Below are 25736 nucleotides of genomic sequence, written 5' to 3' on the forward strand. Positions count from 1 at the left end.
TAACCAAGACGTTCTTTCTGTTGGCAGCCTCGTATTTAAAAGCCCAATATTTCAACCTCTACTGAAATGTGAGAGAAGAAAAGAACGCATTCATTTTCATCTTTAGCGTATACATAGAAACCATCCTCTGTTGACTTTTTTACCATAACCGTGAGTTCAGCAGGGAGTCCTGGACTGCTGATGTGTGAATGTGATTGTTTTTACAAGATTTAAAAGTCCTTTTCTGTGAGATTTTCACCATTACACAAAGACAAAATCTCATTACTTGGTGGTAGGCTTTCTTTAGGCTGGCTCATTTATGTTTTTGTGTGCAGGGTGATCGTTTATCATAGGGCACTAAAAGAGAGATATTCAGGAAGTTGCGATTATTGAATATGGTTTAAATTAGTCCAGCCTCCAATTAAGTGTATACTGTGTGTCATCATTTTTATGGACCATAACCCATTTTTTTTTTTTTTTTGTGCAGTATAATTTTACTCTGGGATGCTATATGTGCGCTTCATATTTGCTGACGGAGCAAGAGAGGGATTCACACAAACACACACACACACACACACACACACACACACACACACACACACACACACACAGAGTGAGAGAGAGAGAGAGAGAGAGAGCGAGAGAGCAATTAACTGTGTTATAAAGCTTTTTTATGGACACTTTGCATCCGTGAATACATAATAAATTGGTTCTTGGGTGGTGAAACACATTGATAGTAACTCTAATAAAATTTCATGTTGACTGCAATCTCTGGTAACACTAAAAGTGCCCTTATCACTATGCATTAACCAGCATATCAAGATACGGAAAAGTACTTGATAAACAATAATGTGTGACTGTCATACCTGGGTTCTGTTTCTTATAGAAGATATGTTTGGATTCTTCATATCACAAACTTTTCCTCATTCTGCCCTACGGCATTTTAACAGAAAGTATTAAACAAGCGCTGAAAACCAAATAAAAACTTAAAAAACATTTTCATTAAAAAAATACGAATAAAAAATTAAATAAGTCTTGTTGTTTTCCCAGTGATTGGAGTTTCAAAGGATTTGTTTTCATTCCCCACAGATTGATTTTGTGTCTTAAAATCAGGTGGTGCAGTGAAATGTCATTATAAATTGTGTGTGACCTTTATACATTTTTTCTTTTTGGCTAGCCAAATTGAATTCCTCAACCAGAGAGAACAATACGGTCCAGAATTTAGGCTTTTATTATTTTAGTAAAATTCACAGCTGTTCCTCTGGTCCAACACATCTGGTTATGAAATTACCAAAAATCTTTTATGTGAGCTCACGTAGTGAACCTGCTTCCAGTGCACTAATTCACAAAATAGAAACTTAAAACTACAATTGAACACAGACTGAAACTTAAAAAAACAAATTAAAATGAATGAAAAACTATTCAATGACTCTCCTGTGCACACACACAATGTGCTAGATCTCTGATGTTCTTCTTCTTTGTTTCTCTCCTCCTCCTCCTCCTCCTCCTCCCCGTCTTTCTGTCGGGTGGGTAGATTAAAAACTGGATTTCCTTCAGTCTGCTGTTATCAGAAGCGCTCACCATTCACTGCAGCAGAGGTGACCTTGATTGGTGTTCTGCCTCGTACCTGTTGGGGATTATGATAATATCCTGCTGTGCTTCAGTCAAATTTGTGAATTGACTGTGTGTGTTAGCGCCTGTGTACGCAGCTTTGTGTATGATAGTGATGCTCTTTTATGTTGTACTGTACCGTGTGACTGCCTCTCTCTCCCCCTGCCTCTATTGTGGCCTGTGTGTGTGTGTTTATGTTCTGTGGTGATAATACCCATACCCCACTGTGCTCCAAAGAGCTGGTGTTGTATGAAGCCTCCCTCTGTGTATGTGTTTGTGCTTGTGTTTGTATTATCAGTGCTATCCCAGTCCATCACTACTTTGTTCCAGAATAGTAATCATCTTGCTTTTATGTCAGGGTAGGTTGTTTACAAAACCTTTCATTAACAGCTGGCTCACACTCTCATCTCCTCTCTAATGTGTGTGTGTGTGTGTGTGTGTGTGTGTTGAAGACATCAGACAAGTCAGTTGTCTTTTTGAACTCTGGCCAGCAGTGTGCACACTACCTTTTGTCATAAAGTATTTGCAATGAAGTTGCAGTGTTTTTTTAAAATTCTCTCAAACAGCTTTATTATAACAACAAATGAGTTGGGATGGATTGTAAATAAAGACTGGAAATAGATCTGTAAGAATGTGAATTCTCCTTCTGCAAAAAATGCATTCAACTCTGTTGAAGAAAGGAACGAAAATATGCAGAAAACTTAAGCTTGTTATCCTTGGCTGCCTATATCAAAAGCATCCTGGCTAGTGTGTGTGTGTGTGTGTGTGTGTGTGTGTGTGTGTGTGTGTGTGTGTGTGTGTGTGTGTGTGTCTAGGCGTGTTTGTCTAAGTAAGCTGATTTGAAGGTGCTCAGATGTGTCTAAAAGTAGGGGAGAGAGCCATTAGCTTAAGGAAGTGTCGTGAAAAGTCCCCCGCTCCAAGTAAAATAACTACCTTAGCCACCCACTTTTGTTCTAAAGATACTCTACAAATTACTAAACCGTATCTTGCCGAGCATAAGCGCAGGCTGCTCTGAACTAAATACAGACCGGCCCTTCCAGGGGCTTTAAATGAAACAAATTTTCTGTCTGCTCTTGGGGTGTCATTGACTGAGTCTGGCTCTGAGCAAACGGCAAAGGTTTTAAAGGGGATATTTTACCGTGATAAAAGTTTTCCATATCGATGTCAGTCATTTGTAGGTCGGCACCCCAAAAGTCAATACTTCGAACCGTCGGTCAGGGACTTCTGAGTCAAATCTCAGTTTGGAGAGAGAGCTGATGCACTTTTTTTGCAGCCTCTAAATCTGAGCTGATCTCTGATCTGAGCACCGGATTCAGCTGTTCACTGCTGGAAGATGTGAGGAGAATTCCTTTTCTTCTTGAATATCACTGTCTGACTGAAAGTGTCTGACTTTTTTTTTTTTGCTGTGTCATTGTCTGCAGAGAAAAGCAGGATAAAACCTAGGCAAGCTCCAATGATTTAAAAACCCAAGACTACCATGCAGGGTAGGAATAAACTCAAATTGGTAAGGACAAAAAAAATCAGATACATCTTGGAAATTTCTGCATTGGATTAAGCCTCAGTGCCTCATTTTTTTTTCAAATCTGTGAACTCAAACGTCATGCACTCTTTGATAATGAGAACCATCTGAGAAACATAATTGTCTTATCTTCATCCTCCACTAACCAACCTCCAGTAATTACTTTACTACATTTCCTTTTACAAGTTGAATTGGATTTTTTTTTCTTCGCACTGTTCCAAAGGGAGAGATTTATTTCTATCAATCGCAAGACAGGAAGTGAGGTGGGAGAGAGAGGCAAACTAAGTGAATCACAAAGCAACAGAGAAGGAGGCAGTGAGAAAATACCAGTGTCCCTTGTGAAATTGGATATGTGTGTGAATCATTCATAGGTCTATTATATCTTTGCAAGTTGGAGACTGAAAAAAACAGGTTGTGTCATTGGGAGCTGTTCTTGTTGATAAGACTAGTGTATTTGTTATGTCTTGAAAGTTTTGGCTGTAGAAATATTGAATGTACGACTACTAGAACTTTACGCCTGATAAAACAAAAACAAACTGTACATTCACATTTATTTTAGAAATATGAATTAATTTCTGGACATATTCGTAAATCTGCTTTTGATAAAATCAGGGCAGATCTATTCTGAACTGGAAGAAAATAGACTCGTACAACAAAGACAGGGCCTCATTACCACTACTTTACACATGAAAAAAATAAGAATAATAATGAATGAAAAAAACCCCACACATTTTCAGCTGCTTGCCTGCTGCCGTGCCAGCAAAGTTTGTCATACGTTCATTATTTTCCACTTGTTTCTGTCAGCTTGATCTCTGCCAACAAAAGACTCTCTCTGGGCTCCTTCATCAACTGGCTGCATTAAAAAAATGGCGGTTTCAGTGCTTGACATTCATACTTAATTTTCACAGTCTGAAAGTGTCAAAACATCAACTTCAACTCGTTCCAGTTTCGACTGAGACACGGAGCCCGAATAAAAATACTGTGTAATGCTATTAAATGACGTCAGTTTAGGAGGTTGCCATTTTTGTTTGATGGTTCAGTGGTTTCATTTTGGTTAATCATCTACAGAAACTTTCAAAAGCTTCTCTCCCAGAGGCAACATTGCTCACATTAGTCATCTTGATATCTACATAAGTTTATCATAATTGTTTTTTGCATGTATTATTATCATACAGTAAAACATGTTTTTAGCCATGCTAACATAATGGCTGTAGAGATGGCAATGTCAGTCGGTTGGTCCATCCATCTTAGCAACTGTTGATGAACTGATATTATGTGGATATTTGGTCCTCAGAGGATGAAATGAATTACTTTGGTGATCCCTGATTTGTCTCTAGCACCAACATGTGATTCATGTTTGTGTTTATTGTTTAGTGATTTGCTTTATGACTAAATAGCTGCAAAATAAATGACACAAGTGTTAGCATGCTAACATGCTTAACAAAGATTGGTGAACATGGTCAACATTGACATGTTATCATTGTCATTGTGAGTCTGTTTGCCTGTTGGCATTAGCATGTAGCTGAACACACAGAGTTGCCAGCATGGCTGCAGATTGATCTTGTCTTTTCTTGTTTCTCAGTGATAGAGATGATTTGACTGTAACTACTGCCAGCCATTTTAGCTATATCCAGTATTGTTTACTGAATTCAGTACTGTTTACTGAGTATAAGAGGAGAACAAAAACATACAAAACATTTGTTCATTTGAACAATTTGTGTTGAATAATTTGGTTTATGTGGCCAGCAAACAATTATTTTGTGCCTTAGGGTTCCTTTTAACCTTGACGCTGTTCTTTCCTACCCTTAATCAATTGCTTTTAGTTGCCTAAACCTAAAAACCTCTAACTATAGCAGTGACAGAAAGCACTCATTTTTGTACAGGCCATATCAGAGGCAATGAAAAGCAACATATTTTGTCCATTAAGTTGGATGACTTGTTGTATTTGTCATCATCCCACTCTCTGTCTGCTGTTCTTTATTATAAACTGTCCAATAAAAGTAAAATTTGGCAAATTATCTTTTGCCCTTTTACGAAATAAAAACCCCATTGATTTTTGTTCCATTATCCGCAGTATTAACAGGTATCCACTGCTGCTGGTTTCATCCATGTTTCATCCGAATTAAAGTCAGTAAGGGATTCTGCAGCCAATAATAATAAATATTTGCGTTTTGCTTATCAAAGCAAGAACAGATCCATTAGTGTGGTCCCTTGTGCAAGACGGTAATATATTTTCATTGGAAATTGGCCCTGAACAATGTTTCCTCAAAAATAATAGCCATTATTTCGACAGCTGCGTGATATTAGATCAGAGGACATCTGTGTGTGTGTGTGTGCGCGTGTGTGCGTGTGCATGTGTGTGTGTGTGCGTACTGAACTACTGTGTCTGTAGCTGTATCTATGACAAATGTGGGTCAGTAGCCTCCAGTAGGAAACAGATGGTTGTCGCCCAGCAGACCATAAAGATCTATCAGACACTGTAAGTCAGCACTGGTTTCACTAATTAAAGTTTAAAGGGATAGTTCACCCCAAAATCAAAAATGCATATTTTCCCTCTGACCTGTTATCCACTAGATTGCAACGAGGGACGTATCGGCTGTAGATATGTCTGGCTTCTCTCAAATATAATGGCACTGGATGGCGCACAGCTTGTGGTGCTCAAAGCTCCAAAAAATACATTTGAAAAAAATCAACAGCAGTGCCTCTTTGCAGAGGTCATGACCTGGTTTCTCAAGACAATCAACAGACCTTTTGCAGTTTTATTTTACATAATTTCTACAGAACAACTCCTGTCTGCTGTATCGCCCTGCAGAGGGCGAGAGAGTTTGCATAGACGAGAGGCATTAATGCTGTTCTTTTATATATTGCAACTTGTTGTGACATTTATTACACTAATTGCACTTGCTTACACTTAAATTAAAATTGCTCATATTGATGAAAAGGTATTGATGCCATGCAGAACCCCTCAATTACTAGATAGAGACTTTGATATCGATACGAATCCACTCGTTAAAAGGCTGACTTGCTTCAGTTTAGCTTTTGTACATAAAACAATCCGAGCACCGGGCCAACAGCAAACCCAAACAAGTGGAAATCATTGAGCAATAAAGGGCAAAAGCTTCGCCGTCTCTCCATGCTACGGTGCCTTTTTCAATACATATCACCTAACAGGATGTGAGCACACTGTTGCCTTCCTCGCTCCCTGACTGAAGCTTTAATCCGGCGCTCACACGCGCAGACACACACACACTGGCTGAACCCAAGGGGACAGGCGTAGTTAAAGTTGAACTGGAGGCCAATGAGATTCTGTTGACATTCACCACTCGGATAGTGAGAGAGAGGGAGAGTCCCCTAGTATCCATCACATCCGCAGGAGGTAACAAATACACACCTGGAGAATGAGGTGTCTCCATTTATAGCCAACCTTAATTCCTAACATTATCATTTATTCCAGCTCTGGCACTCTCTAGCTAGGTGTGTGTATGTGTGTGTTCACCTCCCTGTATTTTTCATCTTGTTAATTCCCAGCTTTAGCATTCGTTTAATCTAAATCTTTCTGTCTCTTTGTGAGCTATGTGTATATATCTATGTGCCTGCTCTTTATCGCCCTATTAGTTTCCAGAATTACCAGTTTTATACTTCCTCTGTCATTGTGCATTTGGCCCGATATTTAATTTAATTCCAAGCCTCCTCATTCAGTCAGTGTGATGCTCGGTGGCAAAGGTTTATGACCGGACACCATGTCATATAGAGGCTTATTTTCAGTATTGATTATTCTGCAGATTATTTTGATAATTTATCAATAAAATGTTAAGTCTACTGTTGAAAAATGTTCAAAATGCTCACCACAATTTCTCAGAGCTTTTAGTGACATTCTTCTGTCCACCCAGCAAGCAAAGACTCTTTATTTTCTATCAAACAACAAAGGAAAGCAGCAAATCCTCACATTTAAGAAGCTGGAAGCAGCAAATAATTGATATTTTAGCTTGAAATGTAACTGAAAGGATTAATCGATTATTAAGATAATCGGTGATTGATTTTATTGATCAACTAATCAATCCAGCTATATTGTTAAACTGACAAATAACTAAAGAAACTGAGCGAGGAGGCCAAACTGACAAGTACAGTGAATACATGCAGCCTGTCAAGTACATCCAGGCTCCACACTAACTGTTGAGTGATGATATCAATTCCTTTGAATACCTCTTAACATTACATCAGCCCTTTCCATCACAGATATGTATGTCCTGGCTAAAAAGCATGAAAGGCTCCAAGAAGTTTTAAATTGATGATGTAGATGTGATTCACAAATGACGCAGAGTTTCACAGTGTCAGTATAAGCTGGTGTGCAGTGTGAAGGGCAAAGCGAGGAGAGAAGTATTTAAAGAGAAAGTATTAAAATAAAACCGAAATGAAAAGTGAGACGGCAAAGAGTGAAGTCAGGTAAATGTCCTCCAGAAATGCACATTTCGTCTCCATTTGTCTCGTCTCACTTAACACTTTTTCCATCATCGCCAGTTGTGTTTTACATTTTGTTTTGGACGTTGGCCAGGTACTGAATTATTCCCGTTGAGAGGAACCAAAGAAATATCATCCTCACACACGTTGGGATGTGCGCTCAGAGACTTGGGAGTCGACCAGCCATTGCTCACTTGGACGTGTGTGTTATTATGTGTGTGTGTGTGTGTGTGTGTGTGTGTGTGTGTGTGTGTGTGTGTGTGTGTGTGTGTGTGTGTGTGTGTGTGTGTGTGTGTGTGTGCGCGTGTGTGTGTGTGGTCTCTGCGCTAGCCAGACTACTGTCCTTGTCCTCGATTAGGTGAGGGGAGGTTCATGGCTGAGTTGAGCTAATTGTATGACAGTGGTTAACAAGTGCATGTGTGTGTGGATGTGCTAATGGCATTTTGGCCATTAGTGGCAAGGACTCGTTAAGTGCAGAGGTCAATTAGAATAATTAGAGTCCACTTCCTCCCTGATTTTTTCCTGCTATAGCTCGTCTCTCCTTCCTCTTCATGGTCACAAGTAGAAGTTAAATCACACTGTACTATTCTGTGGCTGTAGTGTGAGCAACGGCACTGCCACTGCAGGTTTAGTTTAACCAGATATGAACCAAATCGCAAACAACTTTCACATTACACACATTAACTCCAGTGTGATGGCGTTATCGTAAGAACCTGCTTGAAGAACAGTTAATGACCATTGATATGTCGTTAATTCAATAAACCTTAACTCATTTGTCTCCTTTGCTGTCCTAGTCTTTATATTCTGCACTCACATTTTCTAGCTGTGCTCTGCACCACCTTCTGTTTTATATGTCACATTTATTGCTCTTTGCTTTCTCGCCTCTGTGTATGGCTTTATGTATTTCCTCCCTCTTCCTTCATCCCTTCATCCCCTCTTCACACCCTTGACCCTCTATCTCTCCTTTTTGTTTTACTGCCTAAACGATCTTTATTTCTTTTGTCCCCTACGCTCTCTTTCCTATCCTGTCAATCCTGTTCTCGCTTTTCCCCCAGTCCTTCCCTTTCTGTAATCCCGGTGGTTTGCCCTTTGTGGTTGACAAAGCACAACAGACCTTAAACTGTTCTCTGAAATGGCACCGAATGCTCCTCTAGGTTGGATAAATTACCCACATCCCCCTATTTAAAGAGAGGCTCGTTCGTTGCTCAGAAGATCGTGGTTTAAAATCTGATATTGTATCATTTGGGAAATAATCATAGCTCTGTTTTGCATAGATTTCCATGATTTTTCAGTTGCTCATAATAACTAGTTTAGCTGCAGGAAATCTTAGAGTTAATGTATGTTCCCTTGAGTTGATGAATGTATACATTTGTCAAACAAACTGCTTGACTGGGACAAACAAAAAGACAGAAACAGAGGAGTCGAGAGATAAAAGAGAGGTGGGCTGGCAAGCAAACTGCAAAATCCTAAACTAATAAGTAAGCCAGAATTGTGTTGAATCGTGACACAAAAAGCATACTTTGAGAGCCACACCCATCTCTGAGGCTCCTACAATGTGTGCATGTAGCTAAAAAATAACCAGACGTGATAAGAGAGACTCAACTTTCCTAACAGAAACCCACACAGTTCAACAAGTGTGTGTTTGTGAGTGTGTACCAGACAGAGATTAGAGGAAGACAAACAAAGAAAAGAGCAAGGCAAGGCAAAGATGGAGCGTCAGACTCAGAGAGACACAGTTTATAGGCTGCGTGTTGCTTTCAGCATACATATAGTGTCTGTTTGTCAGAGTGTCTGTGTATTCACTGAAGTGAAACAGAACAAGACAGTGGATTAAAGATCAGGAGGCCAAGCAGGGAAAGGTCTCTGGAGGAACGATACAAACCGTCTCTAAACATCTGTTGGATTACACCTTAAAACCAACTGGATCACCCCACTCACACACACATGCTCTCTCCCTCACACGCACACACTTGTGTAGGCCCACAGGTCTCACAGATGAATATGAATGTTTTTGCCTGGCTGAGTTTATCTGAGTTGCTCTGAGGGCCACTGAGCAAACGACAGGTGTATCAATCTGCTGCCTGTCTCTTGATTGAATAAACAAGCCGATAAAACAAAGAAATCAATTTTTTTTGTGCTCTTGTGTACCACCAGTACAGTGTTTTTGCAAGAAACGAGATGCAGTAGGCAGGTTAAAGCTGCTCTCAAGGTTGATGCAAAAGCAGTTTTTTTAATCACTGTACATGAGCTTCATCAGCAGGTGGGAATTTCCCAGTTGTGGAGGAATTGTAGATGTCTAAATGTCCAATTTTTCTGAGCACTTTTTCATCAAACTATCTCACCTCTCACAATCTCAAGGTCCATTAATTAGCTAATATGGAGTTTTGGATCATATCGCATTACCGCCATCAGCAATGATGACTAACAACTTCATTATAATCCTCTTTAATAATCATCTCAAAGTTAACGTCATGAAGGCATGAGGTAATGCTCTTTCTTAAAGGAGCCTAGCTCTAACCCAAACCCGACATGTTGGGAAAAATAAAGCCCCGTTCAGACCAAAGATGTGCAACAAGGCAAGTTTAAACTTGCAACTACTTGCACTGTTTGTAACTTCAAGTTTGCACCAATGCAACTAGACCAGACAGTATATCATCTCTATTGCAATGATTTTCTGTATTTCTATTCTAACTGCCTGCTTTTCAGGCTTTTTTGTAGCAGCCTAAAATATCAATGGTTTCATCATGATAGTGAGATACTTGCTACGGCTCCATTTCTCTTTTTTTTTGCCTTTTTGATAGGAAAGAGAGAGATGACAGGAAATGTGATAATGGAGAGGGGGGATGACACGCAGCAAAGGTTGGGCCAAAGGTTGGGCTTGAACCCTGGGCCACTGCGGCCAGGACGAGGCCTCTGTATGTGGGACTTATGCTCTGCCAACCGAGCTACCGGGACCCCCCTACATTTCCATTTCTAGTAATGATGAAAATTAAATATGTGGGTGTTGCACAGCAAGTGTGTGGTTGAGCGAATGAAAGAGAGCGAGCAGTGAAGTTGTCAGTTTAGCAGTAGGCTAAATTTTATTTTTGAGATGCTTAATTCCGTCACTGGCACTGTTGTTCAGATTTGTAGAAAGGTGACGCTTAAGGGTGTCTGAGAAAAAGCCTTACATGGATTCGAAGTTCAGAACTAGCCCTCATCCTGTAGGTACGACACTGATTGGCAGCATATCTCCCCGGAGTGCATCACAATGTCCCCCGTTCTAGCAGCGACTTAATTTATGGCTGCAAGCCATCTTCAGACTTGGCAGCAGGGTGCTTGTTCTTAATGTGGTACAGCATAATGCTAGTACTACTGCTCAACTGAATAGTAGCATGACATGTTTTAACTTACATTTGACTTTGTTGCTTTTTCTGGAGGAAATGTTCTCACACTGAGCTTTTTTAGCGTGCTTCACTGTTTACCGCAGACAGCTCCAGCAAAGTTGTAAGCAGACAGCGTGTCTGTTAAAAAATTAACCTGCAGACATGCGAGAACTGTCAAAAATGTTCTTGACAGTTAACCAATTAATGACAATTGACAAACCTAATTGTAGAGATAGATGTTTAAAATTTTCATGGCATGTTGTTTCTATAATTTGATGTACTTATGGAAACAAATGGTTCACAATTCCTGTGACTGAAATCATTCCGAAGAGAAATTGGTTGAACATATGTTTTTTAGGGTGTGTAAACAAATAAATGCCTGACCACTTCACATTTTGAAGAACAACCTGGTACAGACAGATTGTAGGGTTTCAACCATCTGTGATTTTTTTATTAGTTGTCACTCTTAACTAAATGTTTTGTACATCGAGAACCTATTGGAAAAATATCATCTTCCAGGAAGTAAGAATAATGGATTTTTTGTATAAAATTACAATAAATTCTCTCTCTTCTTTGTTTCAAGAGGTTAAACAGGTATACACAAAGTTATGATATGGTAATCTAGCCAGCAAGGTCAGTTTTTCACATCATCATAGCATCATTGTGGCTACCTCTTTAAATGCCGTCCACATTTTCATCTCTGTTTGGTAGAGCACTTAGCGAGCACACCTACACATGAGCAGATGAGGTGCAAAGGACCAGACTGTATTGATTTAAAGTGGACATTTTCTGTTCAACATACAGGAAACTGCTTATATTGAAACATTAGGTTCCACATGATAAACAGCAGGCGGGAGAAATGGATCTTATTACTATTCATCCTGAAATGATATATTGAGAAATCATCTCTCAGGGGTGACCATAAACGAGGCAGTTCACCTGCTGTATAATATTATTTCCAAGTCATCATTTCACTGAAGTATATTCTAATACCAAGTGGATTAATACATGATACAAACATATCAACTTCTGTTAAACTATTTCGAACTAAACTTCCAATTGCTTCTGTAATCAATTAGCCTTATCTTGGAGGTGAAGTGCTGTTGTCAAAGCAGGTTCAGAGAAAAGGGAAATGTTCTCACCGATGTAGAGACTGTCGCTGCTGCTCTCCATCTATCTGCATGTCTGTCACTGTTCTCAATGTTAATTCCAGACGCTGAAACACAATCACAGTGGCAGGGGAAATAAAACTTAACTAGAGAGAGATTGAAATGACAGCACACTCCACTGATCCCTGGCTAAATAGAGGTCAGCAATAAATCAAGGCCAGCTGGGAAGAGCTACTGTTAATGAGAACAGAGAGAGAGCGACAACGAGCAGGAAGAAACAGAGGGTGGAAAAGTTTCCTCACCCAGATAAGCGTGTGTGTTTGATGATGTGTGAGTCTGTATTTGTTTGTTTGTGTATTGTGTATACATTACTTTCCCAACTATATCCATAGTTTGAGAGTGCGTGTTAGCTCCTGGGAGTAGGAGATTAAAAAGCAATCTGCTTTGCTTTAATTATTCTGCTCTGCTTTGCGGATAACATGTAGCCCAAACCTATATGTGTTTAAACCTATATGTGCTTTAATTGTGTATTTGTGTACTGCTACACATGTAACTACTACTACTAACTGCCACTTATACAACTTGTCTGTGTCATTTCTCTCTTCTAGTTTGCAGTTCTGATCCCAGATTTCATCATGCGTGTCTGTCATTGCTCTGCTAGAAGTTGAAGCTCGCCAACACTGGCTTCCATTGTTGCACTCACATTTTTAATACCCATTTCTCCTCTCCCACACAAGTTAATTCAATTGTCAAGGAGCCACACAATTTTTCCCACAGCACTGCAGACTGCAGTGGGCTGAGTTGTAAAATGTGGTTGCTCGCTCTGTCGTGGACACCAGGTGGACGGTCCGTCTAATCACATGCTCGCATGCCAATTACGGCTGGTGTTTGTCCAATTTTGTGCTTGCATGTAAATAGGTTCGGTGATGGCTGCGCCTTTTCTAATCATGTCCCTCTATGCAAATAAGGTTCAGATGTAGTTCAGCCAACCTCATGGTTCACAATCAGTGAATATGGAGACATGGACACAAATCTGCGCATTCAGCTTGATGAAATAAAATGTTTGAGTGGTAGCTGCTTCTGTTTCAGGGTCTTAGTACTGTACATGTTGGCTCACTTTCAAACTGTCGAGGCTTACTGGGACACTTGAATAGAACAGAGCCATCGTTATCTTTAGTAACACCCGTGCTTTTCCTGCTTTGACAAGTAAAATGTCTACTGTAAGAAAAGCCCTCCTTTTGAACCTAAATTTCTAATGTCTGCAACTGAAACCAAGTACTTCTTGTTACACCTGAATAAAGCATTTGAAAACAATTGAACATTGCAAACATAAAACAAATTGCAGCATTTTCTTTGAAAATGATGAATATATTAGCTGTGCTAATTTCACTAGCTACTATTAGCAGCTAAGCCAGCATTTTAAGCCATAAACCAGCACAATTTTGGAAACAGAAATCAGTAGACAGCCACTCTCTTGCTCGTGTTAGCACCTGTTGTTTTCTTGTTTAATTTTTGAGCAATATTTAAATGAAGCCAACATAAGTTCCCAATGACTTTCTTACATAAGCACTTTGTCAAGTTTAAAGTGAAATCCACAGTAACGTGGTAGGCAAGTAAAGCTCAAATACTTGGTGCATACTCAGAAGTCATTTTTGTGGACTGAAATGTGGATTTCAGCTCCAATAGCTGGCTGAGATGTAATACGAAGAAAACTAGCCAAACTCTGCTGCAGTTGCAGTATTTATGCCAGCCAGAACTGTCAGTCGATGAAACTAAAAAGGTTGTTAAATGTAATACAGATACAGAGATTTGGCAGATTATTTAGGTGCAGATATGTCATCCCATGACTAATACTTAATGCTCAAATAAGTTTAAACTTTGGCAAATCTTACCTTATCCTAGCATCCAATCTGACCTTAACAGTGACGTCTCTACCATTAAAGGGCCTAGTCACAAGTTAAGGACCTTGAATGTGGCAGCACTTGAAAAGATTTTCCAACTTGAGTGTTTTGTCCCCATATGAATAGAAATACAAGAACACACACACATAGTAGAGATTGACGGGTCTTGTGCTCTGCCATGGCGGTTTGTTTTAGCGAGAGAGAGTTTAAGAAAGACTCTGGTGCCAAACAAAAGCCTGTCTCTTATTAGTTAGCCACATAGATGGACAGATTTTGATAGAGGAGTGGAGAGAGGGAGAGAAAAACGGGAGTAACCGTAGACTTGGACAAAGGAAAGTCTTGGCACCACAGAATCTGTCAATATATCTGTGGTATTTCATCAAACCCAAACACAGCGTTTTGCCTTCTCACCATTTTTCTTTTTTCCTTGCCTCACTTGTTTCCCTTCTCCCTTTCACACTTTTTTCTCCCTCGTACGCGCACAGACACAGTTCCCCACTCTTTCCCAGTAACTGAACTTTGACCGGCAGCGAAGGCGTTAGATGGGAAGAGAGAAGGGGGGAAAGAGGTAGAGAAGGGGAGGAGAAGAAAGGCAGATGGGGCTTAGAAGGAGGAGTGGGACCTTTGACAAGCCTGCTGTTGTCTGGCAGTCAGGCAGGAAGGGATTCAATAGCAACTACAGTAGTAAAATACTGGAAGCATTCTCTCAGACGTTTTTTGGAGAAATACACTATTGTGTGCCTATTCATGTGTTGGACCATATATTGTATGCGTGCCATTTGATTTCCTATCCCTCTGTCTCCCTAAAAAGCCTTATGTTATATTCTTGTGTGGATTATTTACCAAAATACTGTGGAAATTTCATTTAAAGATTTTCAGCTGATTCCAAAATTATATTCAGATGAAATCCACAGACGGATGAACATTTTTCAGGAAATTATATAAAACCTTGACATTCTGTATGTTAGCTTGTAGTTGGTACCCACAGAAAGTGTGCACACAAGATCCTGAATAGGTTGCACTAGCTATTTGTAAATCCTTCAAGTCTGTGTGTAGTCCGCACTAAGTTCATATCTTCTAGTTAGTTCCAGTGGTGAATAGTTAAATCGGGTTTAAACTTATGAAAAGTCTTTGGTAATAAAGGCCCAGCAAGATATACAGCCAAATAATGTATTAAAGCTGCTATGTGTAAGAGATGGCCAGAAACAACATTATGTCAGAGATCCCTGGCTTGTCCTGTCTCGTAGTTGGTAGTCTGTGTTAGGCACAGTTGAGCTGAGCACTTTCGCTAATTGCAGCTAATTGCTACAGCCAAACATAGCTACAGCAAAGAGTGCCTGAGCAGAAGTAAGTGGTCATTTATGAGCCACTTTTGACATGTGGCCATATTTCACATGTTACACCTATAAACTTCTCTGCCTTTATAAATGTTAAGATGAACTAACACAGCCAGCTTTATTTGGTTTGTCAATGTAACTGGCACAGTGTTTTGTAATGCGAGCTATATTGTGCATGAAAATGTAGTTTTAAGTGTTTCCAGTTTACATCATTATTGAACAGCATTATTTTCTCTTCAGTGTGAATGGGTCACATATTATTAAGTTAACGTTAGTTCTGTCAGTCAACTACTTACTTACTATGTGTACATTTTAGTAAGATTTAATCTCTACACAGCACCTTCTTTGTGTGGTGCAACCTGTTATAGTTAAGTAATGTTTAAATATCTTCTTTGTACAGTAAACACTTACAATATATCATAACTAGACCAAATGCAACCAGAACATTTGAAAGTAATTAGCATATGAGATTAATTCTATTATATGAGACGAGTTAAATGATAAGTTTTTTTTTTTTTTCCAAGTTTCTTGATCACATAAAAGTTTCTTTATGTCAAATCCCTTTTACTTGTTAGTATTTCATTACCTAACACAAACCTTCAATTAAATCCACTGTTGCTTGAAATGAACTATCCAGTTAACAAAGAAAGAATACAAAAATACATTAAAGTATGGAAAATATTTCAATTATAAAGCAGATATTTCAAGTCCTCTGTCCTGTCAGGTGACTGACAGAAAATTGAGCATGATGTAATACACACAGTGATATGAAGCACGTCAACCTTGGCACAGTGAAATAACATTAAAACTCAATTTTGACTCAAGGTTTCATGTTAACTGAGATGGATTATCTTCTGTTGGCAAGTTGTTTCACAAACTATATTATAATAAATGCCAGCAAATGAGGCCTCCGAGGAAAAATGACCCTTGAAATCAGACTAAACTGTTTACAGACGTCAGCAGGGATAATGTTAAGGAGAGGGGCAACCATGATTGATGGTTCAGATGTAAAACACCAGTGTCATGCCTGGCTGGAGGACATTCTCCCCACCCTGCCAACAATAAGCTAGGGAATGGTCAGCGAGCTGTAATCAGATGTAATTACGACCCTCTAATCCTCTGTTTACCATGTCCTTCGTCTGTCTTGGTGACTTATGCCATGGCACAGTACCTCACTCTCCCCCTTTGACTCTTTCTTTCTTAAACATAAACACCCTCATCTCTCTATTTACCCACAGTGTCAACAGCAGTTACTATAGATACTAACACCCTCTTTGAATGTCTCTCACATTTTATTATAGAAAGCCTCCTCAGTTGAACTGTGTCTTTGTGTGAGTCTTCTATCGCTTTTAAAGGAGCCTTTCCGGTGCTTAGTTTATGGTCCTTTCTTTTTATTCTTTAACCTTAGATTTTCTGTAAAGGCCATGCTTGTTTGTTTCATGAGAAAGAAAACGCTACAAAGAACCACCGTTTCACTCTTTGGCCTGTCAGCCTTTTGACATTTTGCTGAAACTGTCATACGAAGCTACAACTTCTCTTCTCTTCTCTTCTCTTCTCTTCTCTTCTCTTCTCGTCTATCTGATGAGTGTTGGATAATAGCATAATCATTTTTATTATGCATTTGCAAACCAAAGATTGTCATCAGCCATCTCTTACGACCTTGTTGTCTTCTCTTTTTTCCTCCGTCTGCCGTCTGTAGCAGATGGATGGTTCAAACAGTCAGACAGACACAGACAGCTGACAGAAGGCTCTGTCTGGAAAATCACTTCTTGAAACGAATACCTGCATGTCTTATTATTACACAGTGTCTTTTATGAATTTAAATCTTGAGATAGTGTTGGCCAGAGATGTAAGAACAAATAGCATCGGCGGTACAGTGTTGCTTATATATATTTTTAAGTAAATTACCTCCTTAAATACAATAAATTCTCCTCTTGCCAGCAAATAGCAGCTCATCTTATTTTGCTTTATTTTACCTTTGATAGTTGGCAGTGTACAGAGAGGAGAACACAAGGGAGACAAGATTATAACAAAAGGTCTTGGGACTAACCCAGGGCATTGCAATTACCCAGTATGCACCTGAGCCACTAAACTAACATCTGTTGTTGGAGCACAGTGAGAACCTTTGACGCTGCTGTCATAATAGGGATGTTAAAAAAATAGTCCCCATTGCTTTCAGTTTGGATTGATTGGATTAGCTAGCAGCGGATTGATTATCTACGTTGACTCTTAAGGTATCACTCCACTCTGCAATCTTTATCTGAATCCTTTAAATGTACTTTTGTGAACAAAATGCAAATGAATAATTCACATTTCCGTTCGTCAGCAACCTTATCAGCATCTTTTGGACTATTCACTATTGCTTTTGTTGACAGAAATTAGATTTATGATGCAACGTTAAGTGGATGTATTCATCTATAGGGAATGATACAAGGCAGGATGACAAGATAAGCAGTTACAGAATAATGATAAATGAACTAACAAACGTGTGTGTGTGTGTGTGTGTGTGTGTGTGTGTGTGTGTGTGTGTGTGTGTGTGTGTGTGTGTACTGTGTACTCACTGTTACTGTCAGGTGGGAGGTGTCGTGTGAGATTTCTCCTTTAAAATTCAAATGAAGAGTGAGTCAGTGTCCTAATAATTTGTCTATAGAGTTGTCCAAGAGGAGGAGGTTTGGAGAGATACCGGGGGAAAAAATGAGTACGAAGATGGCTCTCAAGATGCAATTTTCACATGATATATGGTACATGTCTTTAGAACCAGATAAGGAGAAGAGAGCCAGCATATGTGTTTGAGTTTGTGTGAGTGACTAAGGTTTAGATTGTGTGTTTGTGTCATTGTAATGTATGAAAAGAAAACGTTATTTGTCTGTTTGATGTTCTGAGTTCTGTTTCTGGCTTTTTTTGGTTCTTCTGTACAATAAAGACAACATGAAACTTGCAGACTGGAGGTGTGAAATTATTGTGTTTTCTGAGTTTTGACTAGTAAAAGCATTTTGTTTTCAATGGGAGGTATCTTTTCAGTTACCTATTTATCCGGCTTTTTATCCGTCTGTCTGTCCGTGGCTGAAATAAATTCGGAATCTCTTCTCTGCTTCTTTTAGTGGATCAGTTTGTGTGCCGCACTGAGGCCATTGCAGACATCGTGATCCTGGTGGATGGTTCCTGGAGTATTGGTCGCCTCAACTTCCGGCTGGTCCGCATGTTCTTGGAAAACCTTGTCAATGCCTTTGATGTTGGCATCGATAAGACGAGGATAGGTGGGTCCCTGCTATTCCCGTCTTCAGACATGCAACCAATACAATATTCTGACCAATATTTGACTCATTGGCTATGGTATGAGCCAGAGTTTGAGTGAATGATATAGACAAATGACAAATTGTGTATGCGTTGATGTGTTTCCAGGTCTGGCTCAGTACAGTGGTGATCCAAGGATAGAGTGGCATCTGAATTCTTTCTCCACTAAAGATACCGTCATCGATGCTGTCAAGAACTTACCCTACAAAGGAGGAAACACTCTCACAGGTGCTGGATCCTACTGATGATGCCTAACTTTTTTAATATTAGCCTGTAATTAAGTGTTTTTTAAATCTTTGTCTCCTTTTCTTTATCCTCTCATCTACCCTCCTCCCCCTGATTATGTCTTCCTTCCTCTTCCCTCCTTTTGTTTCTCTCTCTCCTTGTCTCTCCAGGCCTTGCGTTGACTTATATCTTGGAGAACTGTTTCAGGCCTGAATCGGGCTCACGGGTTGGTATACCCAAGATTGGGATCCTCATCACGGACGGGAAGTCCCAGGATGATGTCATTCCACCTGCAGAGAGCCTGCGAAATGCTGGTGTTGAGCTGTTTGCTATCGGTGAGAATGGACACACACAACCAACCTCATGGTGAAGAGATGAACTCTCAGGAGGAGTCCCATGTGTATCACAATTAGTTAAAACAACATTTCCTACTGTACTCTAATGCATTTATATGGAGATGTTTTGTCTCTAAATGTTATTCCAATAATCACATATTTGCCCTTACTTTCCCAGGTGTGAAGAATGCAGATGAGAACGAGTTGCTCTCCATCGCCTCAGAGCCAGCCAACACTCACGTCTACAACGTGGCTGACTTCAACATCATGAGCTCAATAGTGGAGGGACTGACCAGAACAGTGTGTGAACAAGTGGAGCAGCAAGACAAGGAGATCAAGCAGAGTAAGCAGGCAATGAGACAGAGTTTAATGTGCTTACATTTAAGAGAAATCACATAGACATAGCAACCATATTGAGCACATTAACAATGATTACTTAAGCTGTTTATAATATAACAGTGGCCAAAGTGACTAAATAGCCTTTGTTATTGTGCATCATTCCCTGTATATTTAGATAAAGCTTGAATGACCATAAATGGTTGGAATTAATGCACAGTTTCTCCTTTGTGAGGGCGGTGTCATATAGCAGCCAAATAGAAATAATATCCAGTTATGAAATGGTGGGTTTTTTAGGGCTCATTGTCTTCGTTCTTCATTCTGCTTCTATTTCTCAGTCTTTCCTCTTATAAGTTTCTGTGGATATAAAGATGCAGGATGGAAAAAAACAAGAAGGTGGATGTCTTTAAAGGGCCATCATAAATCCAGTCTAATGTGTTTTTATTATATTTCAACACTATCTCCTTCTATGATCCTCTGAGCGTGAGTTTTTCTAGTTAAAAGTCCCTCACTGGGAGTAAATTATTGTTATTTGATGCAATCTGTTACATTTCCCGTTTTGTCTGTTTTTATTTATTTTTTCCAGAACATATACCAGAGGCCATTGGGGCACCACTTGACCTGTTGACATCAGAAGTGACGGCCCGCAGCTTTCGGGTGTCATGGAGCAACGCCCCCGGAAACGTAGAGAGATACAGAGTGGTTTATTACCCTGTAGCGGGAGGAGAACCACAGGAGGTACATATATTTTGTTTTTTGCTGAGAACACGATGGTTTTCACAGTAATGAAAAGGTATTTTTAACAAGTTTAATTGGGAAAAGCTGAGACCAGTATAAACAAAAGCGTCACTTTATCACAAAATTCAGAGATGGAATTACTACAATTTTGTTCTCTTGTAAAAGTACAAGTATAAGACATAAATACATTTCAGTGTTTAGCATTTAGCCAAACCAGGTACGCCCCTAAGAGGTCTTGCACCATTATAGGTGTGTTTGATTTTGTCTCACTAAGCATGCTCATTTATTTATTTATTTATTTATTTATTTTTTTTACAATAATGCTTCCATTAACCCATAATGATGTCAGCCTTAATTTTATACTACAATACTTGTTGTAAAAACTACTTAAAGCAAAAGTAGACAACTTTTCAACCCTGCAGTGTTAGCCCTCCTGCATTTGCAACTACCTCTAGCACCCCGAGTACTTTTCAGAATAAAAAACAAACATGAGAATCCCAGTTTAACCTAGAAATCCCAATCTCACTGCTAGGAAAAGCAAACACCCAGTTGTATTATTAAGTATGTGTAAGGGGTGACACGTATCAACAGGGCAACAGACTTTGACAAAACACCAGCACTCTAGATTGAGTGAATGCCCGTTCATGCACCCTTATTTTACCTCGGGTCCTATCACTCTTCACCGTCTTGGCCTCCTCCATCAGCGGGGTTCTTTTTCTTTTGCGGTTGTTTCACAGTTACCTTGGGATAGTGACCGGGGAAAACAATGCCTCTTCCCGTTTTGGTTGCACAATGGCAGATGCGCATCATTTGTGCTGTAATGCTACCCTAATTTTTCTGGGAAAAATCCAGCCTGGTGGCAGACTGAATAGCACAGTGAAAGTGAGGCTCATAGAGAACCATTCTATAAGCAGATGGTATCATTTGTCTACAGCCATTACAATGTGCAATCAGTGTTTACTCCAGAATGATAAGTTAAAGCCAAAAATGTTTCTATTGCCAGTTTAAGTCAAAAGAAAAAATAAATATTGAAGCACACAAAAAATACTTTTTTTGATTACTGTAATAGGAGTAAACGTACTTCCACCCCTGATACAATTAGGAAATATCCATGTCATTTCAAGCAGTGACTCTGTGCTGTAAGAGCTCAGAGGTAGGTTAAGGCGGGGGTACGCTCTGTTCTGTTCCATCATATTTACTACTCTGATGGGACTCACTGTATCTGAGGTCTTCGGGGCAGGTGTATGGATTGAGCTCAGTTTTTCCCTGAGACGCTGCTGGTATCATTCATCCATACTTCTCCCTCTCATCCCTCCATTCACAACTCCCATGAACATCCATACAGGTAATGAGGGCTCACTAGAAATGATACTCTGGCTGATCCAGGCACCTGCTTGATTTTTCCAGAACATTTGACCACAGAAACCATTAAATCTTTTGCTTAGCTGAGTTTACAGGGACCAGATGGTCTGGAGCCGCATGTGAGGAGACCTTTCCAGCTGGCTCGTCCTGGACCTAATCTGTATCACAACTGTCATCCATTCAGATCAGAATGAAAAAATACTATTTTGCTTTGGGCATTTGTGCTATATCCCATTCAATAAATCGATTGTGTTTTTCCCCTCCTCTGCCATTCTCTTTCGATCTCTCTTTCCTGCTCTGCCTTCCTTCCTCATTCTTCTCCTCCATTTGTCATTTTCATCTTCCCCCATTTATTGCCCCACTTTCCATTTTCATTGCCATTCTCTGTCCCCCGACCCTTCCCTCCCTCTTCCCTCATCCATTTCGGCACCCTTTCTGTCCCTTCCATCAATTTTTCACCTCACCTCCCCTCTCACTCCCTCCCTGCTTCTTTTCCTGCACCCCAGGCTGTAGTGGACGGCAGTGAGACTTCAGTGGTGTTAGAGCATCTCAGCTCTCTCACGGAGTACCAGCTGGCTGTGTTTGCTGTGTACGCAAACGAGGCAAGTGAAGCTCTGAGAGGATCAGAAACGACCCGTAAGTTTATTCTTACACACAAACACACGCGCAGAAATGCACTTACAAAACCTCGCTCCAATGCTTCAGTCAACATCTGAGATCACCAGTTAATAACTATGGCTTGAAAGTCTGACAGCCAAGCCAGACATATTGACAATGATGCACTCATAATACAAGGATAAGGTTTTTTTAACTTCCACCATATCCTGCCAACACTGTGTGTTGTGATATTATAACAATGTATAAAACTCACCCGCATCTAGACCAATTGAAAAGACTTGGTTTATTATTATGATTCCTCCTTGATTGAGCCATGCTTTATGTTTGCCTGTGTGTGGTCGTGTGTGTGTGTGTGTGTATGAAGTGGCCCTCCCCACAGTGACGGGCCTCCAGCTGTTAGATGTGACTCACAGCACCATGAAAGCAAGATGGGACAGTGTGGAGGGAGCCTCTGGCTACATGCTGCTGTACGCACCACTTTCAGATGCTGGGGTCTCGGACGAGAAGGAGGTATTGAAAGGATGATAAAGAGAAAAAAAAGGACAAAAAAGATATATTCAATGGATATATGCGTGTTGGATTCATAGTTTTAAACAGCTACTTGGCAGAGAATGAAAGTTTTGTTTTAAATGCTGCAATGTGTGTGTTTGTGTGTGTTTGTCTGCAGGTCAGGTTATCAGATGCAGTGACAGAGTTCGATTTGGATGGGTTGAGCCCTCACACTGAATATACCGTCACTGTTTATGCCATGTATGGGGAGGAAGCAGGTGACCCTATTACAAACCAGGAAATGACATGTGAGTATTGTGCATGCACACTACAATTTTTTTTACCTTCCATCCTTTTGAGGGCCCTCATTCTGAGCCTCAATCCCAACCATAGCCTAGATTTAAACAACAAAAAAATCAAACTGGGTCTTTCAAAGCGAGAAGCACAAGAGCGTACAAACAAACACTCACTCTCTCTCACTCTCTTTCCTCTCAGTACCACTGAGCCCTCCCAGCAACCTCCAGTTCTCTGACATCACTCACAACTCCGCCCACATCAGCTGGGCCCCCGCGCCCAGAGGAGTTAAAGGCTACCGCATCATGTGGGTGAAGACAGACGGATTAGTCACAGAGGAGGTGTGTAGACATGTGCAACTACAGGATTTCAAGACAAAATTCTTACATGAAATTATATGTGACAGCGTTTTTAATCTGTGAGCATCTGTGTCTGGATAAGAAGAGATAATAAAAAGTGTAAAAAAAAAGGGGATGGAAGGATGGGACACACTGGAGATTAATTGAAGGGATTGCTCCTCTTGGTATGAAAAGGTCAGACAAGAATGAGTATTGAGCATTGATATAAATCATCTTGGAAAATGAACAGATACTACAATTCCACAGGCGCTTGAGTTAAAGTGTTTGATATTAAAGGTAATAAAGTATCGAAAATATTTTTTTTTGTGATAAATGTACTTAAGTAGTAAGTTAAAAAAGATCCATATATAGAGGAAAATAACAAATAACACATTTTAGTCGTTTCCTGGCCTTTTCAGCTGACTGACTGAAGTATTCTATTTTTTTTAAAGCTATAACTCTTCTTGTTTGAATGTCATGTGTCTGTGTGTGTTGTGCAGGTGGAGGTGGGAGATGTGACCTCCTATGACCTCAGTGATTTGACGTCTCTGATGGAGTACTCGGTGGCCATCTTTGCCCTGTATGACGTAGGCCAATCGGAGCCGCTCACAGATGGATTCACTACCAGTAAGAAACTTTTGCCTTTTGACTGTAAGGATTAAAAGGTTAAATCACAAGTTTTATCATGATATTTTATCGATTATTTGGACAATGGCACAAAGCATTGGAGGTCTTCAGCGCTATAATGACAAGTAAAAAAACATTTTTGGACCAATATGAGACTATGCTGCGGCAACTCAGACTATGGCGGGCCGCCAGAGTCTCATTAATTAATGGAAAACACTGATCGTTCTAGTCCTGGAAAGCATACAGTAGTTATTTTGTCAGTTCATTTCTGGAACTCATTGCAAAACCCTGAATTCAAACCCTAGGCAAATGTAGATGTTATCAAGTACATTTGTTCATTTGTTTTTTATTATAGTCCAATTTGTCTTCCACAGTGGTGTTATTCCATCTCTGCTGAGGACAATTGCATCTCAATTTCCTGAAAAATTGTCGTATCAATACCATTAGAAGGCAAACCATTTCTCTCCAAACAGTGCTGAATTTTATTACCCCTACTGGTCCTTGCTGCTATTTTGGCGGCCTGCCCATCTCATTTACACCTCGGCATAATAGCCCAGTCACATTAAAAGGTCATTTCACTGTCCCTTTCTATTCAGTCATGCTAACAGATATTGATTTGTAGGAATATCCCTTTAAGCAACAAGCAGTTGGGCTCCAGTGCTGAGTAAGATGAAAGAAATGTATTTCTGGCAAGCAGCTATTAAACTACTCACTTTGAAGGGCTGTGTTGATTTTTATTTATCTCCCGGCAAACTCTGTTCAGTGGAGCAGGTTTTAGAAAGGGTCCTCATGAAGTTACACAAATGTGTTAGCACTTTAAAGGTTTTTGAGTGGAGGAGTGGGAAATGGTGGGAATTCACACCAACATGCTGTGGCACAAGAGTGTTGTTGTAAGTTAAGATGATTGCTCAACAAACAGTTTAAAGTTAAAAATAAATGAACGCCTCCTGCAGTCAGGGCAAGTCCAGGTCAGTGATTGTACCATGTTCAAAACTAACGCTAGCTTGTGGTATAGCTATGACCATACTACCTTTTTGCATTGTTGTGCAATGAAAATTGAAAATAAAGTTGGCATTTAAAAGGTAAATGTTTTTTTAAATGTTTCATGCAACATTTCCATGGAAGTTGCATCATACAGTGCAGTCGGAGTGCCTGCCAAGCTTCCTTTGGTCAGTTCTCTCCCTGTCACAGCAAATGCAGAGCCTGTTCTTCTTAGTGGGAGGAAAATCCAGTGTAAGACGCTGTGTAAATACCACAGAAACATAAAGGAAAATCACATTATAAAAAAAAAAAAAGTGCAGTCTGCAGTTGAAAATTAAGGTAAAAGAAAACTGAAAAAGCAAAAAATGTAAATGCTCTGTCTATCACTCAGCTCCAGTTCCCGGTCCTTTGAATCTGCGCTCACACGACGTCAGCACCGACAGCTTCCAGGTCAGCTGGGATCACTCAGCCAGTGACATCGGCCTCTACAGACTCTCATGGGCACCGTTCACAGGCGGCGACACAAAGGAGGTCAGTTCCAATAAAATACGGTCGTTCAAGACAGTTTTCACCAACAACAACTTTCATATGCATAAAAGAAGAAACATGACAATGTTTACACAAATGTATTGTTCAGCATCAAAAGATGAATAACCTGCATGGACTCTTGACTTTCGGATATTGCCTGGGGTCCACTTATTATCTCCACAGGAAGAAGTGGCTGCACTCCATGTGGCCAGATAGAGAGTCTGTACTCTATAGACTTCATATAAGCTTAACTACAGTGGTAGCTGGTAAAGCCCCTAGCATGGCTGAGTAT

The 25736-nt window shown here is 40.0% G+C and overlaps 1 protein-coding gene across 2 annotated transcripts in view; it reads left to right on the forward strand.

The window, feature by feature from the left end:
- Positions 1–25736, forward strand: part of col14a1a (collagen, type XIV, alpha 1a) — a 133478-nt gene that overhangs the window by 21488 nt on the left and 86254 nt on the right. For both annotated transcript variants that reach the window (XM_084357692.1, XM_084357691.1), the window contains exons 6-16: positions 18381–18536; positions 18682–18801; positions 18969–19133; positions 19312–19476; positions 20056–20207; positions 22076–22205; positions 22552–22697; positions 22855–22984; positions 23172–23311; positions 23809–23935; positions 25308–25447. In XM_084357692.1, coding sequence (XP_084213818.1) covers positions 18381–18536; positions 18682–18801; positions 18969–19133; positions 19312–19476; positions 20056–20207; positions 22076–22205; positions 22552–22697; positions 22855–22984; positions 23172–23311; positions 23809–23935; positions 25308–25447 — 1571 coding nt within the window. The remainder of the gene's footprint in view (positions 1–18380; positions 18537–18681; positions 18802–18968; positions 19134–19311; positions 19477–20055; positions 20208–22075; positions 22206–22551; positions 22698–22854; positions 22985–23171; positions 23312–23808; positions 23936–25307; positions 25448–25736) is intronic.

Source organism: Pagrus pagrus (genome assembly GCF_965226575.1).
Source record: "Pagrus pagrus genome assembly, chromosome: 7".
In the NCBI taxonomy this organism is placed as follows: domain Eukaryota; kingdom Metazoa; phylum Chordata; class Actinopteri; order Spariformes; family Sparidae; genus Pagrus; species Pagrus pagrus.